This window comes from Primulina eburnea, chromosome 1 (assembly GCF_022965805.1).
Source record: "Primulina eburnea isolate SZY01 chromosome 1, ASM2296580v1, whole genome shotgun sequence".
NCBI classification, from domain to species: Eukaryota; Viridiplantae; Streptophyta; class Magnoliopsida; order Lamiales; family Gesneriaceae; genus Primulina; species Primulina eburnea.
In genome coordinates this window covers 65,592,398-65,605,740 of record NC_133101.1, presented here as the reverse complement: position 1 = coordinate 65,605,740, position 13,343 = coordinate 65,592,398, and the positions used below count along the sequence as shown (strand labels likewise).

At 37.4% G+C, this 13,343-nt stretch overlaps 4 protein-coding genes across 7 annotated transcripts; 1 reads left to right on the top strand and 3 right to left on the bottom strand.

The window, feature by feature from the left end:
• Positions 1 to 122: 122 nt before the first annotated feature.
• Positions 123 to 4,494, top strand: LOC140802897 (serine/threonine-protein kinase PBL34-like). The gene is made up of 6 exons (XM_073158517.1): positions 123 to 972; positions 1,896 to 2,230; positions 2,329 to 2,464; positions 2,615 to 2,751; positions 2,868 to 2,991; positions 3,578 to 4,494. The coding sequence occupies exons 1-6, from the start codon at positions 792 to 794 to the stop codon at positions 4,060 to 4,062; spliced, it is 1,398 nt and encodes a 465-aa protein (XP_073014618.1). The 5' UTR covers positions 123 to 791; the 3' UTR covers positions 4,063 to 4,494.
• A 629-nt stretch (positions 4,495 to 5,123) lies between these two features.
• On the bottom strand, positions 5,124 to 6,819 carry LOC140809730 (mitochondrial outer membrane protein porin of 36 kDa-like). The gene is made up of 6 exons (XM_073167447.1): positions 6,790 to 6,819; positions 6,564 to 6,674; positions 6,134 to 6,187; positions 5,961 to 6,047; positions 5,598 to 5,806; positions 5,124 to 5,343 (listed from the first exon to the last, which is right to left on the bottom strand). The coding sequence occupies exons 1-6, from the start codon at positions 6,817 to 6,819 to the stop codon at positions 5,124 to 5,126; spliced, it is 711 nt and encodes a 236-aa protein (XP_073023548.1).
• On the bottom strand, positions 5,739 to 9,604 carry LOC140802884 (pentatricopeptide repeat-containing protein At2g02750). 3 transcript variants are annotated; one of them, XM_073158512.1, is made up of 4 exons: positions 7,187 to 9,604; positions 6,564 to 6,674; positions 5,961 to 6,047; positions 5,739 to 5,806 (listed from the first exon to the last, which is right to left on the bottom strand). In XM_073158512.1, exon 1 carries the CDS (start codon positions 9,508 to 9,510, stop codon positions 7,654 to 7,656), a length of 1,857 nt encoding a protein of 618 aa, XP_073014613.1. In that variant the 5' UTR covers positions 9,511 to 9,604; the 3' UTR covers positions 5,739 to 5,806; positions 5,961 to 6,047; positions 6,564 to 6,674; positions 7,187 to 7,653. The 3 variants fall into 3 exon arrangements, with proteins under 3 accessions (XP_073014613.1, XP_073014608.1, XP_073014614.1); XM_073158507.1 differs by having other exon boundaries at positions 6,564 to 9,604; XM_073158513.1 differs by having other exon boundaries at positions 5,786 to 5,806; positions 6,647 to 9,604.
• A 523-nt stretch (positions 9,605 to 10,127) lies between these two features.
• Positions 10,128 to 13,284, bottom strand: LOC140802869 (probable serine/threonine-protein kinase PBL3). 2 transcript variants are annotated; one of them, XM_073158492.1, is made up of 6 exons: positions 12,942 to 13,284; positions 12,073 to 12,410; positions 11,843 to 11,978; positions 11,186 to 11,322; positions 10,991 to 11,114; positions 10,128 to 10,693 (listed from the first exon to the last, which is right to left on the bottom strand). In XM_073158492.1, exons 1-6 carry the CDS (start codon positions 12,997 to 12,999, stop codon positions 10,242 to 10,244), a joined length of 1,245 nt encoding a protein of 414 aa, XP_073014593.1. In that variant the 5' UTR covers positions 13,000 to 13,284; the 3' UTR covers positions 10,128 to 10,241. The 2 variants fall into 2 exon arrangements, with proteins under 2 accessions (XP_073014593.1, XP_073014596.1); XM_073158495.1 differs by having other exon boundaries at positions 12,073 to 12,407.
• Between the last annotated feature and the right edge of the window lie 59 nt (positions 13,285 to 13,343).

The window sequence follows — 13,343 nt, the reverse complement described above, 5'->3', positions numbered from 1 at the left end:
CCCTTTTACCCCACTATATAAAATAATTTTAACCTTTATATAGTCTTAGATTCTATTTTAAAAAAGGAAAGAGCTGATTGATAATTCTATTCGGTAAATTGTACATACATACTTTTTTTTTCTCTCCTCATGATAAAACATAATATACTGGAACTTTATTTTTTACGATTGAGTACATGTGGCGGGCGGATGTGTACATCATTTTCTTGAGCATCGAACTGGTCAGCAAATATATTCTTGTTGGATTTCGAAATCTTTTCAAAGAGGGACGTTTATGGGTGGTGTGCGCATAGCGATTGTTTTACTTTTTGAACGGGTGGTATAATTATCTGATTCCACCTTTCAACGTTACACAATTTCAGGGGGCGATATTTTTTTATTTGAAGTTCAAGCATGTGATCTGTAGATTTTCACTCATTCTTTGAACTGGGTCTGAATGATTTCATCGTGTTTGTTGTGGGCTTTTTATTGTTATCATTATTATTATTTTATTTTTTAACAGAATTTTTTTAGTAGAAAAGTATATTATGTGCTCTTTAAAGATATTTTAGTTTATCCGATCTCTCTCTGTTTTTCTCTCTGTCTTTACTTAAATTTGATGAAATGGAACAAAAGTTCTCCTCTGTTATATTTGACTTTTTTTTCTGAAATAAATTTGAGTTACTGTAGGTGATTTTGAAGGGATTTTAGAGGTAATTGAACAGGAATTGAGGGCCTGTTTGGCATAAATAATCAAGAGGCTGGGTGGTAAGATATCTGGAAATATTTTCATGGTTATTAGGTTTTAGAAGATGGGGCTAAAGGGAGATGGCATAAAGGTGAAGTCTTTGGAATCAAAGGGGACTAAGAAGAAAGATGGTGATATTGATGGTGTGGAGGAGACTGGTTGCTGGATTAAGTTGAGATTTATTCGTAGTTGTATTTCTTCAAGATCTAAAGTTGATACCTCTGTTAGTGGTATCAGCACTCACGGTAATTCCTTCCCCCTTCTCCATAATTTTGTCCGCATTTTTTACTTTTATGTCCACTTTCATATTGCTTATATGATCTTGATATAGAAGTTATAGAAATTGATTTCTGTTGATGTTGAAGTTGTAGAAAGGAGCGGATGAGCGATGGCTTGTTGGTCCCACATGAATAAAACTGAAAGTTTCGCTTTGGCCACCTAAAACAAGTTAAGATAATGTGTGATTTCTATATGGGCAATTTGTATTTGATAAATGTGAGAATATGATGTTGTGAGTTAAACTGGCTTATGCAAAAAGGAGCCTACAAGAGGCGGCCTCAACCTGAGAGACAATCATCTGAATTCTGAATTATTTGAAGTGACACTTAGCATCTGATTAACCCAACCATGAAATGGATATTTGTGTCATACTCTGTCTTGCTAGTTGGTGGAGGGAGTGGTCGAAGATTTTGAGAGTTATATTTAGGTGTGATGATTTGTATAACCCTCTCCAAACACCATTTATTAAAGTGTTTTTTAATAAAAACTTGCTAAAGTGTCAGCTAGGCTGCTAGACTTTGAAAAGGAATTCGTAATATTGGCATTTGAATGTCGTGGGATGCAGTCAATTGCACGAAATGGCTGGATTCTAGATCAGTCACATGAAACTCTGTTAGGAGGTGAATCAACTCATGAAAATTATCTTGACTTCTATTGCTCGAAAAGTTGAGTGCGAGAGACATGCTGCATGTCTTCAAGTGTTACTTTAATCCTTCGAAAGTATTGCTGGTGGGGATTTGGCACTATGTGCAATTATAAAATCTTTGACTTTTTTGAATTTATGTTTACCAATTTTGTATAGTTAATGAATCATATAAGACTCCTTGGACTTTCCATATAATGTACAAAGTTGGTTTTCTCTTCGTTATTTTGTGATGCATTTAACCAGAAAGTAAATCCACAAAAGGTACCAGCATAGACCAACCAGCTGCTCCCATAATCCTATCCACCACCACAAGCAATGGCGAAACCAATTCTTCAACATCCAAACCTGAAGATGAATTTAACATCTCTTCCCGGCTTCGAAAATTTGCATTCAATGACCTTAAGTTGGCAACAAGAAACTTTAGACCAGAATCCCTTCTTGGAGAAGGGGGATTTGGCTGTGTATTTAAGGGCTGGATAGAAGAGAATGGTACAGCTCCAGTCAAACCGGGGACAGGACTTACTGTTGCTGTCAAGACCCTAAATCACGATGGACTTCAGGGTCACAATGAATGGCTGGTTGGTTACTATTTTATTTTGATTTTCCTTAAGTATCCATCTCGTGATTTTCTTACGTCATGCTGGATTCTTCTAAATTGTGTGATATCATTTGACAGGCCGAGGTAAATTTTCTTGGGGACCTTGTACATCCTAATTTGGTAAAGTTGATCGGTTACTGTATTGAAGATTATCAGAGGCTGTTAGTTTATGAGTTCATGCCTAGAGGAAGCTTGGAGAATCACCTTTTCAGAAGTATTCTTCTGGTTTCTTTTCAACTGCACTTGTTATATTTGATTTCCTTGTTTGTAGACTGTGGTTGCAAATCTCAAAACTGAGTAATGTATAATTTGTTTTGTGATACGTTGCAATTTCTTGGTAATCTAACGACTATAATTCTTGCAGGATCTCTCCCTCTTCCATGGTCTATCCGGATGAAAATTGCTCTAGGTGCTGCCAAGGGTCTTGCTTTTCTTCACGAAGAAGCAGAAAGGCCAGTGATCTATCGTGATTTTAAGACGGCAAACATTCTGTTAAATGCTGTATGGACTCAGTACTTGTGAACCTCGATTCTTCTAAAAATCCAGTCTTGCTCGACGTATTTGCTTAATGAACATTGAGTGTGTGGTTTTTATTTGATCGTCCTAACTTCTTCTAGGAATATAATGCCACGCTCTCTGATTTTGGACTTGCAAAGGATGCTCCAGATGAAGGGAAAACTCATGTTTCCACTCGTGTTATGGGCACCTATGGTTATGCAGCCCCAGAATATGTCATGACAGGTAAACATGTCACGTTAGAACATAAACAAGCTGAATCTGAGGCAAACATGAAGAAAATTTTACGACTCGAATTAGATATATTCGAGCTGGAGTTCGATTCGAAGCTCGAATTGTTTAAATATTTTAGCTCTAAGCTTAAAAGATTTTAATATGTTTGCAAACTATTCTAATTACTGTCCGAAATAAAATACTCGAAAGTTTCGAAATATGTTTATTTAATGTATAATTATATTAATAAAATATTAAAAACTTGCGAGCTGCTTGCTAGCTATTGATTAAAGTAAATGGGTCTCGAGTCCGTCTCAAAAAAATATTCGAACTTGTTTGAGTTCAGCTCAAATTCAATAATTTCGAATATGAATCACTCGATTTATTTACACCTTGGGAATTTGAGGTTTTGTGTTTGATGTTTTATAGAAACTTTTTGACTAGGGGAATAAATAGTTCATAGATGAACGGGAAGAAAGAAGTAGGAAGGATTATTTGATGCCTATAATAATACTCAAGCATGCGAAACCGTAATTTCTTCAGAATACGGAAAATGGCGCACTTTTATTTAATGTAGTTCTGTCGCTTTCTGTTGCAGGACATCTTACATCAAAAAGCGACGTGTATAGCTTTGGTGTTGTTCTTCTTGAAATGCTCACAGGCAGAAGATCAATGGACAAAAACCGGCCTAATGGGGAACATAACCTTGTAGAATGGGCTAGGCCTCATCTTGGTGAAAGGAGACAGTTTTATCGTCTGATAGATCCCCGTCTTGAAGGTCATTTTTCTGTTAAAGGTGCCCAGAAAGCTGCACAAATAGCTGCTCGTTGCCTTAGCCGAGATCCCAAAGCTAGGCCGCTGATGAGTGAAGTAGTTGAAGCTTTAAAGCCATTGCCAAACCTCAAAGACATGGCTAGTTCATCTTACCACTTTCAAACTGTTCAAGTTGAAAGGGTCGGATCAAACCCGAATTCAAGAAACGGCCAGCACCATCCAAGAAGACTATCTATACCGATTGGTTCTCAGGCTTCACCGTTTCATCAGTCTGCTCAAAACTCACCAAAACCAAATGGTAAATCATAAGATTCGGTTGGTGGAAACATGTTCATTGTTTCTCTGCCATTCTTTTAAATTACCGATCGCCCGGTTTGGATACATTCTCTGTCCACAGTCAAATTGCTTATAGGAAAACGGTGTCTCCACATATTATTGTGATGTGATGTGATGTTTTGAGGGGCAAACTCCGACATGTGGAGGATGTCATGCTAGAAGTCATCTTGCCTTGCTCTCTCTCGGGTTGGTCCTGCAAAAATATGTAGAGACCCGATATATGCTGAGGATGTAATTCCCGATCGATGTGCCATTAATGAAACTCTTCGCCTTTTTTTGAGATTCATTAGGTTTTTTAACAACTAATTGAAAAGTGCATTTCGAAATACCAGTACTCTTCAAGATAACAGTTATTCTGTGTATTTGACGGCCATTTTTAACCAGGAAAGAATCTTGCTTGTATTCTGTTTGATACTCGATTCTCCTATAATGTCCTGGCAGAGTAAAAAATATAATCAAGTGGAAGACGGCAAATATATCCTCGTCGGTTTTATTTTAAATCAAATCAAATCTTAAATATATCCTCGTCGGTTTTATTTTATTAAATAAACTCAGGCAGACACACATCACGTTTTATAAACGAAAGGAATGTTCAGTGATATATCGATGTACGCACGGTCGTGCATATTATTAAAGAATTTAGCAATTCTTGCACTCAGTGATGAAAGCATAAAAGGACATATAATAATAACTCTGCAAGATGAACCGAGGAAACTTTGAGAATAACCAGTAACCGTCTGAGGACTCCGTAAAAGTTGGTTTGACAAGTTTGTGCCAACAGAAAGAATTATTTATACAGACCAAAGCCAACATCAAATACAAGAATAAAACCAAGATAGCAAACGAGTTCGAAACCAGGCAATGCCCTGAATCTATTATCTACTTTATTTCCTGCTCCGTCACTTCAAGAATATGTCATCAATAATTTACTCGGAAATTCTTGATCTCAGGGTTTAAGTGCTACAGCAAGCCCAATTTTTGCGTTTTTCTCTATAGACCCAGTGTCCACTTCACCAGAGATGGTGATGAGAGATCTAGGACGTCATTCGTGTTGTATGAGAGCACTTTGCCTTGCCATAGTTGTTGACTCGAGCTTTCACCAAAGTGAGTGGATCGAGTAAATGCTGAGTGCCAATGGCGAGGGTATTTTCATTGCTTGAAAAGCTGTGGATCAATTCTGCTCCGACTGCAGTATTGGTTAACGGGCTTACAGTGTGAAAATAGGATGCTGTAAGTGCTTCACCTTTGTCGTTTCTGTGGAAGAAGCAATGCCCAGCAAAAGGAAATAAAATAATTCACAATATGGACCTCAGTGCTCACAATTCTACGAAAAAAAACATGAAATCCCAACAAACATATTAATCAGGGTCAATACAATATTTTTCCAGTTCTTCCATAAAAAGCTAGAGTTAAAAGCAAACCCAGGATCCCAATCCACATTTATCCTAAACCACTGACAGTCAGAAATTTGTTAATTTAGTATATTTTGTTAATTGATAGATGCTTACAATATCAAGGATGCTATCAAGTCGGGAGTCATGAAACTAGCTCCAGCATTGCATTTTGTAAAGTTCCCAGTAGCCGTGTCGAATGAGATATCAGTCCCAAAAGCAGCCTGGTGATTTCCAACAACGCCAGAGAAATTAACTAAAGGTTTTGCAGTGAGACCAAGGCTGGTACTTATTCCTGCGTACTCATGCAAATACTGAAGTTCCACCTGTCAACCGAATTACCAAATCATTAGATGACTAAGACTCAATTCAAATGAGGAGACAATCCATAAAACTGATAAATGGAAAATAAATTTCACAAGCTTTGATGAACTGAAAGGGTCGAATTTCAAATATCACAAACACGAGATAAAAAAATACCTTGCCAGATTTTTGGTCGGGAGCAACAAAGCTAAAGATAGCCTTAACTCCAGGAGCAGGTTCATCAATACTGATAGTCGTGAAAACCTTAATAATCAGAAACCTTTAGTCAAATGTCAAAATTTAATAGGTTTTTTTTTGGCTGAGTTTACATTTTGCAAAAGTATGAGCACCTCCCTCCACCCCCAACCCCACCCATGAAAGAAAGGGTGAGAAATCCTCCCAATCTGCAGAACTAAATACACTAACAATGTTTTAGCCGCTTTTGATTGGATAATCTATAATGTGTTTGATAAAATGCAAAGCTACAAATCATTTTCATCTAAAGAATAAATGAAAAAAAAGAGTGTTGCAAAATGTATTTTCATCATAAAACAGTTAGCATAAAGGAAATGATTTTAAACACTGCGTGAAGCATTCCGGTCAAGTACATAACAACAATCAAACTCTACTAATCAACAAACATGAAGAAAACATTATAGATATCTAATGTCAAGAAATCACAAGGCATGAACTCTCTGTGGTATTTAGAGCAAGGGACTGGCTAGTTTCATCCCATACTAAAAGCGAAATAAAGAATCTCCAGAGAACAAGATGACTCACATTAGAATTAGAGTCAACTTTCACATCAGTAGTGATGTTCTTGTTCTTCAGCTGCGTGTTAACATCAGCTAAAAACAACTCACCTTTCTTCGTCCCAGATGATGTAATGGCCTGTGGAGTCAAAGCCAAATTGAACAATCAGACATCTGAACAGTGAAATCCAAATACGCCAAAGTTTGCGCCCACAAATACAAAGAAAGTCTCGTAATCGCGATCCTGATGAAACCACACATCCCATGATATCATAATAAGCCATTGCAAACTTTGAACACTTCTGGTTGCAAGGCACTCTTGAACGAAAAATAGAAGTTTAGACTGTAACCGAACATGGTAAACAATCATAATCTATATTCTATACTCAACGCACACACAAATTTATATAAATCTGAAGGGCAAAACAAATATCATTAATTTTTTAACAAAAGACTCAGCTAATGAATGATTCAAGAAAAAGGAGAGAAATAAGAGAAGTTCCACGCATCTTTCCAGTCAAATATCAACATACGCAATGAAATAAGCTACCGTGAGCTGAATCTAATTTCATCAATCCGTTATAAGGATATCCAGTAAGCTTCAACCCGTGGTTTTTTTTTTAAAAAAAATTATTTATTACTTAACCAAACCTGTACTTGTCACGATAACCGACCAAGGGGCTAAACGTTAGATCGAGCTTATCCTTGTGAAGCATTATGATCCCCAGAAAATTCAAATTGGTGGATCAATTAGTTTGTATAGTTGAAAAGTTTGATGCTTTTATATCTGCAGCTGGTTCTTCTGTGCTGCCAAAATTGCCAGAGACCTAAATTCCATTTTCTAGAGACCACGCATCAAAGGGACGGATGGATCAAACTGAGGGCAATGGTACACCAAATTTTCATACCAACTCATCAAATTCCCTCATCCTGCCCTTCTCCCCCCCAAGTTCGTGCGGAGTTGCTTTATATCTCCATCAATATTCAATTGACACACCATATACTTAACCTAAGCATTTAAACCACACAGCACATGATGTTCTTCTGCATCCATCAGGTGAGAAAGAATCCAAGAAATAGCTTATAATCCCAGTATGTAATATAACAGGCTTCTCTTATTATGCCACGCCTGTTGAACTAAGTCCAGGGTTTTTCCTCTGTCCCTTCTCATTCATTATTTCTCTAATCTTGTGAACATCTTTCCACTTTTTTTGTACAGCATATATGTTGGACAAAATCACAGAAGGGATTGGATTTTCTGGCTCCATCTCGGAAAGTTTCTTAGCCATTTCCTCTCCAAGTGTCGGATCTGCATGATGCCCACAAGCACCGAGCAATGAAGCAAAAACAGAAGCAGATGTTTCAGGAATTCCTCTTAGTAGCTCAAAAGCTTCATCCAGCCTTCCTACTCGACCGAGGAGTCCGATCAAGATATTCATATGCTCCAAATTTGGATTCAAACCATGATGTATAGTCATCAATCTGAAAAATTGAAATGCCTTTTCAACTTGACCAGTGTGATTGCATACAGACAAAAGGCAACTGAAAGTGATTAAATTTGGCTCAACTTTGTTTTCTACCATCTGATTGAAAACATCAAAAGCACCTTCACTTTTACCATTCTTTCCATACCCAGAAATCATGGCATTCCAAACAGCAGGATCATTAGGCTCTATTTCAAACTGCTTGAAATAGTTGTATGCAAGAGAACATTGACCGCATTTCATGTACATGTCAATCAGTGAAGCGGTCACAAAATCATCATCGGTGGCATTCATTCTCACAACATATGCATGAATTTGCTTCCCAGAGTTCAGTGATGATAGAGACGAAGCGGCCGCTAATAAGCTGGTCAAACACTGCAGACTGGGTAATAGGCCACAAGACTGCATCTTTCTGAAGAAAAAGAAAGCTTCGTCCGCTTTTCCGAGCCGTGAGAATCCACTGATCATGGAATTCCATGTCACTGAGTCTGATTTCAAGCCTTCTTTCAATTCTAACTCCATGAAAAGATCAATAGCAATTTCAATTTTATCATTAGACATCATTCCTGCAATCATAGAATTCCAAGTGATCAAGTTTCTGTGACTTCCCATTTCTTTGAATAGATCATAAGCGCACTGCCAATAACCACATTTTGAATACATATCCACTAGACCAGTTCCAACCTTGGTGTCAAACATTAATTCAACTTTTCTCGTGAAACCATGGAGCTGCTTTCCAAATTGTATTTTCTTACTATTTGCACACGCAGAGAGCACAGTAATCATTGTCACTGAATTGGGTTTCTCAAATAGAGACTCCCTCAATTCATTGAACACACAAAACACCAATTCATCAACACCATTATGCACCAGTCCTGATAGAAAAGCGTTGTAGCACACCACATTTTTGTCCTCAATCAATCCAAACAACCTTCTAGCATAAACCAGTTCTCCGTAATTCAGATACATAACCATAAGTGACGTTGCAGCATAAACATCCATCTCCACACCAATCTTGATCGCCAAGCACTGAACTTGCACACCATTTTCAACATTTTCGCAAGCAGACAACACGGTGGCTACAGTAACTGCGTCAATCCTAAGATTCTGAACACTAAAGAGCTTGAATATCCTCGAAGCTTCTCCAAAAAGCCCATTTTTCGAAAACCCAGAAATCACAACGTTGAGAGCGGATAAAGTTGGCTCCGGGATTTCATCGAACAGTTTGACGGCACTGTTTAAAAAGTGAAATTTCATGTACACGTTGATAAGGTCCGTGAAAGTGTGTCTGTTTGTCAGGCGGCCGGTCTTGAGTAGGTGAGCATGGAATATTTGGCCATGTGAGATGGACTTGAGCTGGGCGCAAGCCTTCAAAAGGTACGGGAATGTGAATTTGTCGAGAGAAACAGAAGCAGAGTGGAGGTGAGTGAACAGTGTAATGGCTTCTTTGTACAGTCCATCTTTTACTAGTCTGGCTATTTGGTATGTCATGGGGAAAATGGAACATGGAAGAAAGAAAAGTAGTTTTTAGTTGGACACCATCCGTTAAAATATCATATATAATGAAACAAAATTTCTCACTCCAAATAAGACAGCGGTGACTATTGCGATGCTTTTTGATAATTATCGCAATGTCTACCAAATGCAAAATATTATTTCTTATATTTAATATTTTATTTTTATCAAATGTTTACAAAAGTTGATAGGGAAAAACAAATAATTTCTTGTCATAAAATGTCAAAAAGTTAGTTACTTTTTTTAGCTTAATGTAGAAATCTAAAGCAAAATATTTCAAATTTGCTCAAAAATATGTAGTTTTAAAATCCTTCTTTGAGAATATATGAATTCACGTAGTAGTAGTTATATTCTTAAACAATGATTAAAAGTTTGATTTTCTTACTAATACTTTTTCGGACGAATTTGTCGACAAAACTTACACAGTCCGATTTACCTTACTACTACATTAGCCTGCACAGACCGATTTACCTTACTAGTACATTAGCCCACTGTGCTGCCAAGTCATCGAAATAATAATAATAATAAATCTTGATTTAAGAACACAACCTGACTTCTTTTTACTCCAAATCTATCGATTCTGCAGTGAGATGGATGATAAGGGAATCGAGTGCAAGTTTTAATCACATAACTCGACTCAAATACAAGATCTTAAATAGTAAAGTTTGGATCTGAAGCCAATATTTACAACTAAAAAGAGGAATGTCTCATTTAATACGGGGAGACCTTCGATGGGCTGTCAACGGAGAAGCTGAAGGAGTCATATTCAGAGGTGAATGCTGTTTTAATGGCGGCATATTCACAGACTTGGTAGAAGCTCGGCTCACCACCTTTGAGTGCCTACATGTATTCTTTGAAGCTTGAAGTTGTTCGAGCGTGGCTAAAGCCTCCGCCATTCGTGGCCTCATTTTTGGTTCACCGTTTAGGCACTGCAAAGCTAAAGTTGCCGCAGTGTATGCTTCTTTCTGAGGATATTGGCCTTCTAGTTTGGTGTCCATTATTCGAAACAATTTTCGCTTGTCCCTCATGTATGGCACCGCCCACTCAACCAATTTTTGTTCGGCACCAATCTTAGTTTTGTCGACAGCACGACGCCCTGATAGCAATTCGAGCAGAACGACCCCGAAACTATAAACGTCACTTTTTGTCGTCAGTCGACCTGTTCATCTTGTCATTAATCAAGATGTTCACAACATATAATTGCTATAACTCTTCTAAAATGACTCGTCAAACATATTCCTCTAGATCTTCAGTTTGAAAGGGTGTTTTAATCTCTCTTTGCATATCCAGGCGGTACAGGAGTAATGTTTTCTCGTTTATTTTTCCACAGACAAATTTAGAAAAGCAAAAATATATTATTATCTCGTTAATTAGGTATAAAAGCATAGAAAAGTTAAAGAGACTTGCAATTAGTGGGAAGACCGTCCAGATGACCTTGTGGCTGAAAGATGCAAACCTGTAGCAACATATTCGGGAGCAGCATAGCCTTGTGTACCCATAACTTGAGTTGAAACGTGAGTCCTATCACCGGTTGGGCCAGCCTTGGCTAAACCGAAGTCGGACAACTTGGCATTAAATTCCTGAAAATAAAAATGCCGACAAACAGTTTGAGCTAAAGCAATTAAATAACAAGAAAATTGTGTGAACTTACTGCATCAAGCAAAATATTGGAAGCCTTAAAATCTCGATATATCACTTGTTGTTCAGCCTCGTGCAAAAAACAAAGACCCTTAGCAGCTCCTATAGCAACCTTGACTCTAGTGGCCCAAGAGAGGGGTTGTGGCCCTCCTAAACATGGTAAAATACAAATATTCAAACAAAGTCTCGACAGGGAAATAATCTTACAAACATGAAGCTTAATTGATATAAAGCCAACACAACATAGTATGGAGTTCCGATTAATGCCAATTTATATAGTTGAAAACTGAGATCTCTTGAGAAATCTAGGCGTGGAGAACATGTAAAACAATTTTGAGAATCTTACAAGAAAGTGAAATCATGCAAGGATTTGAAGCCAACCAAATTATTTTGATAGATCATCGTCCCTCAGATGGGTAATTACTTCGTTCTAGTCAATGATGTTGTGTGGACACACAGCAATTTAGCATCTCTCTCCCATTTAACTTCATGTAGCGTAAAATGAGTCGATAAATGAATTGTGACAAATGCAAGGATAAATGGAAGGCATAAACATATTCAATAAATTAACGAGGAGACATAAGCAAAACAAGCTACACATTGAGAAACCATCCATGTACGTTGATAATAAAGAATTGAAATACACCCTGACTATCAGTGTTATACATACTTCTGAACAAATGATTCTCCAGGCTTCCTTTTGGCATGAATTCATACACCAACAATCGATTGTCACCGTCAGAGCAGTACCCGATAAGTTTAACTAGATTTGGGTGATGAAGTTGCCCCAGATAATGAACCTCTGTCTAAAAATCCATTTTTAAGCTCTCAAACAGACTTACATATACTGGTAGTAAATTTTATTTTGTCAGTCAATAAAATAACCAAGAAGGGGCATACCAACCACTCCTTGTGGCCTTGGAAACCCTCGGGCTTCAACTTCTTGACAGCAACAACCATTCCTGATCCAGGCTTTGCAGCAGTTAGAGTGTGCTCATCGATCCATCCTTTGTAAACATAGCCGAATCCTCCTTCCCCAAGAAGACTGTCGACTCGAAAGTTTCTAGTCGCATTCTTCAATTCATTTAACGTGAATGGTTTGACATTTGGAGAAGATAGAATTTCAGCTTCAGATCTTGGAGTAGGAAGGGTTTCAGCGGTGCTTTTGCTACTATGAGAAGGTATGCTCATGCTCGAAGTTGCTGAATTGCTAGGTTTGCTGTGATATCTTGATGCTTCTTAACCAAAAGAAAAATAAAACAGCGCATTTTTAAAAAATCTTAATCAGTCTTACGACGCTAACATTTTTTGCAGAGTCATAGAGAGTTGGGCAAAAAAAAGTTTGTATCATTATAATAGTTCATAAAAGAATGATTGTGAAAATATGTTTTCCTGTCAAAGATATAAGAATGGTATTCAAGCTAATTTTTTCAATCAATGGATTTCACGCTACTATTATCAAAATAAATAGAATTTACTCAAAGATATGAGATTAAAAACAAAAATTAGAGTCCAGCTTCCAGTCTAACGAAAACAATCGGCCTAAACCCACAAAAGGGTCCCTTCGCCGATGAGAAAGATCCAAGCTTTGGTTTATAAACTGAAGCTCAGTCAATCAAATTCAAGAAGACTTAAAAAAATACATTTTGCAGCAATTATAATTTAAGATCAGACCCACAGATATACAAAGTTCCACCATTCAAACTTCATCCATCTCCGTTATAGAAAACAGAGACAGGAACAAAGAAATAGAGGATAAAAGGACATACCAGATGTGTTGCTGAGACTCACATCAATTTTCTTGGAGATACCTAAACAGTTTCCCATTACTGATCTTCTCAACGCAGAGCAAGAAGAAAAGTGTCCTAGCAAACAACCGAGCAAGAGCCAAATGGGTCAGAACTGAATAAAGAATGATGGCTCTTATGACAGCACGCTTTCGACGGTAACGGAGACAAAAAGGTGAAATTTTTAAGCAACAGAAGACGATTCCAGGAAGTAAAACTGAAAATTCTCATAAAGAAATCAGAAGTTGGGTTCTTGAAAGCTCTTCGTTCGGATTCGTCCCACCCACGCGAGAAAACGAGATTTGTACAAACTTATATTATATCATTATCTGAGTTTTTGATTTAATTTATTATTTATTATCCCAATTTGACATTATAAATGGA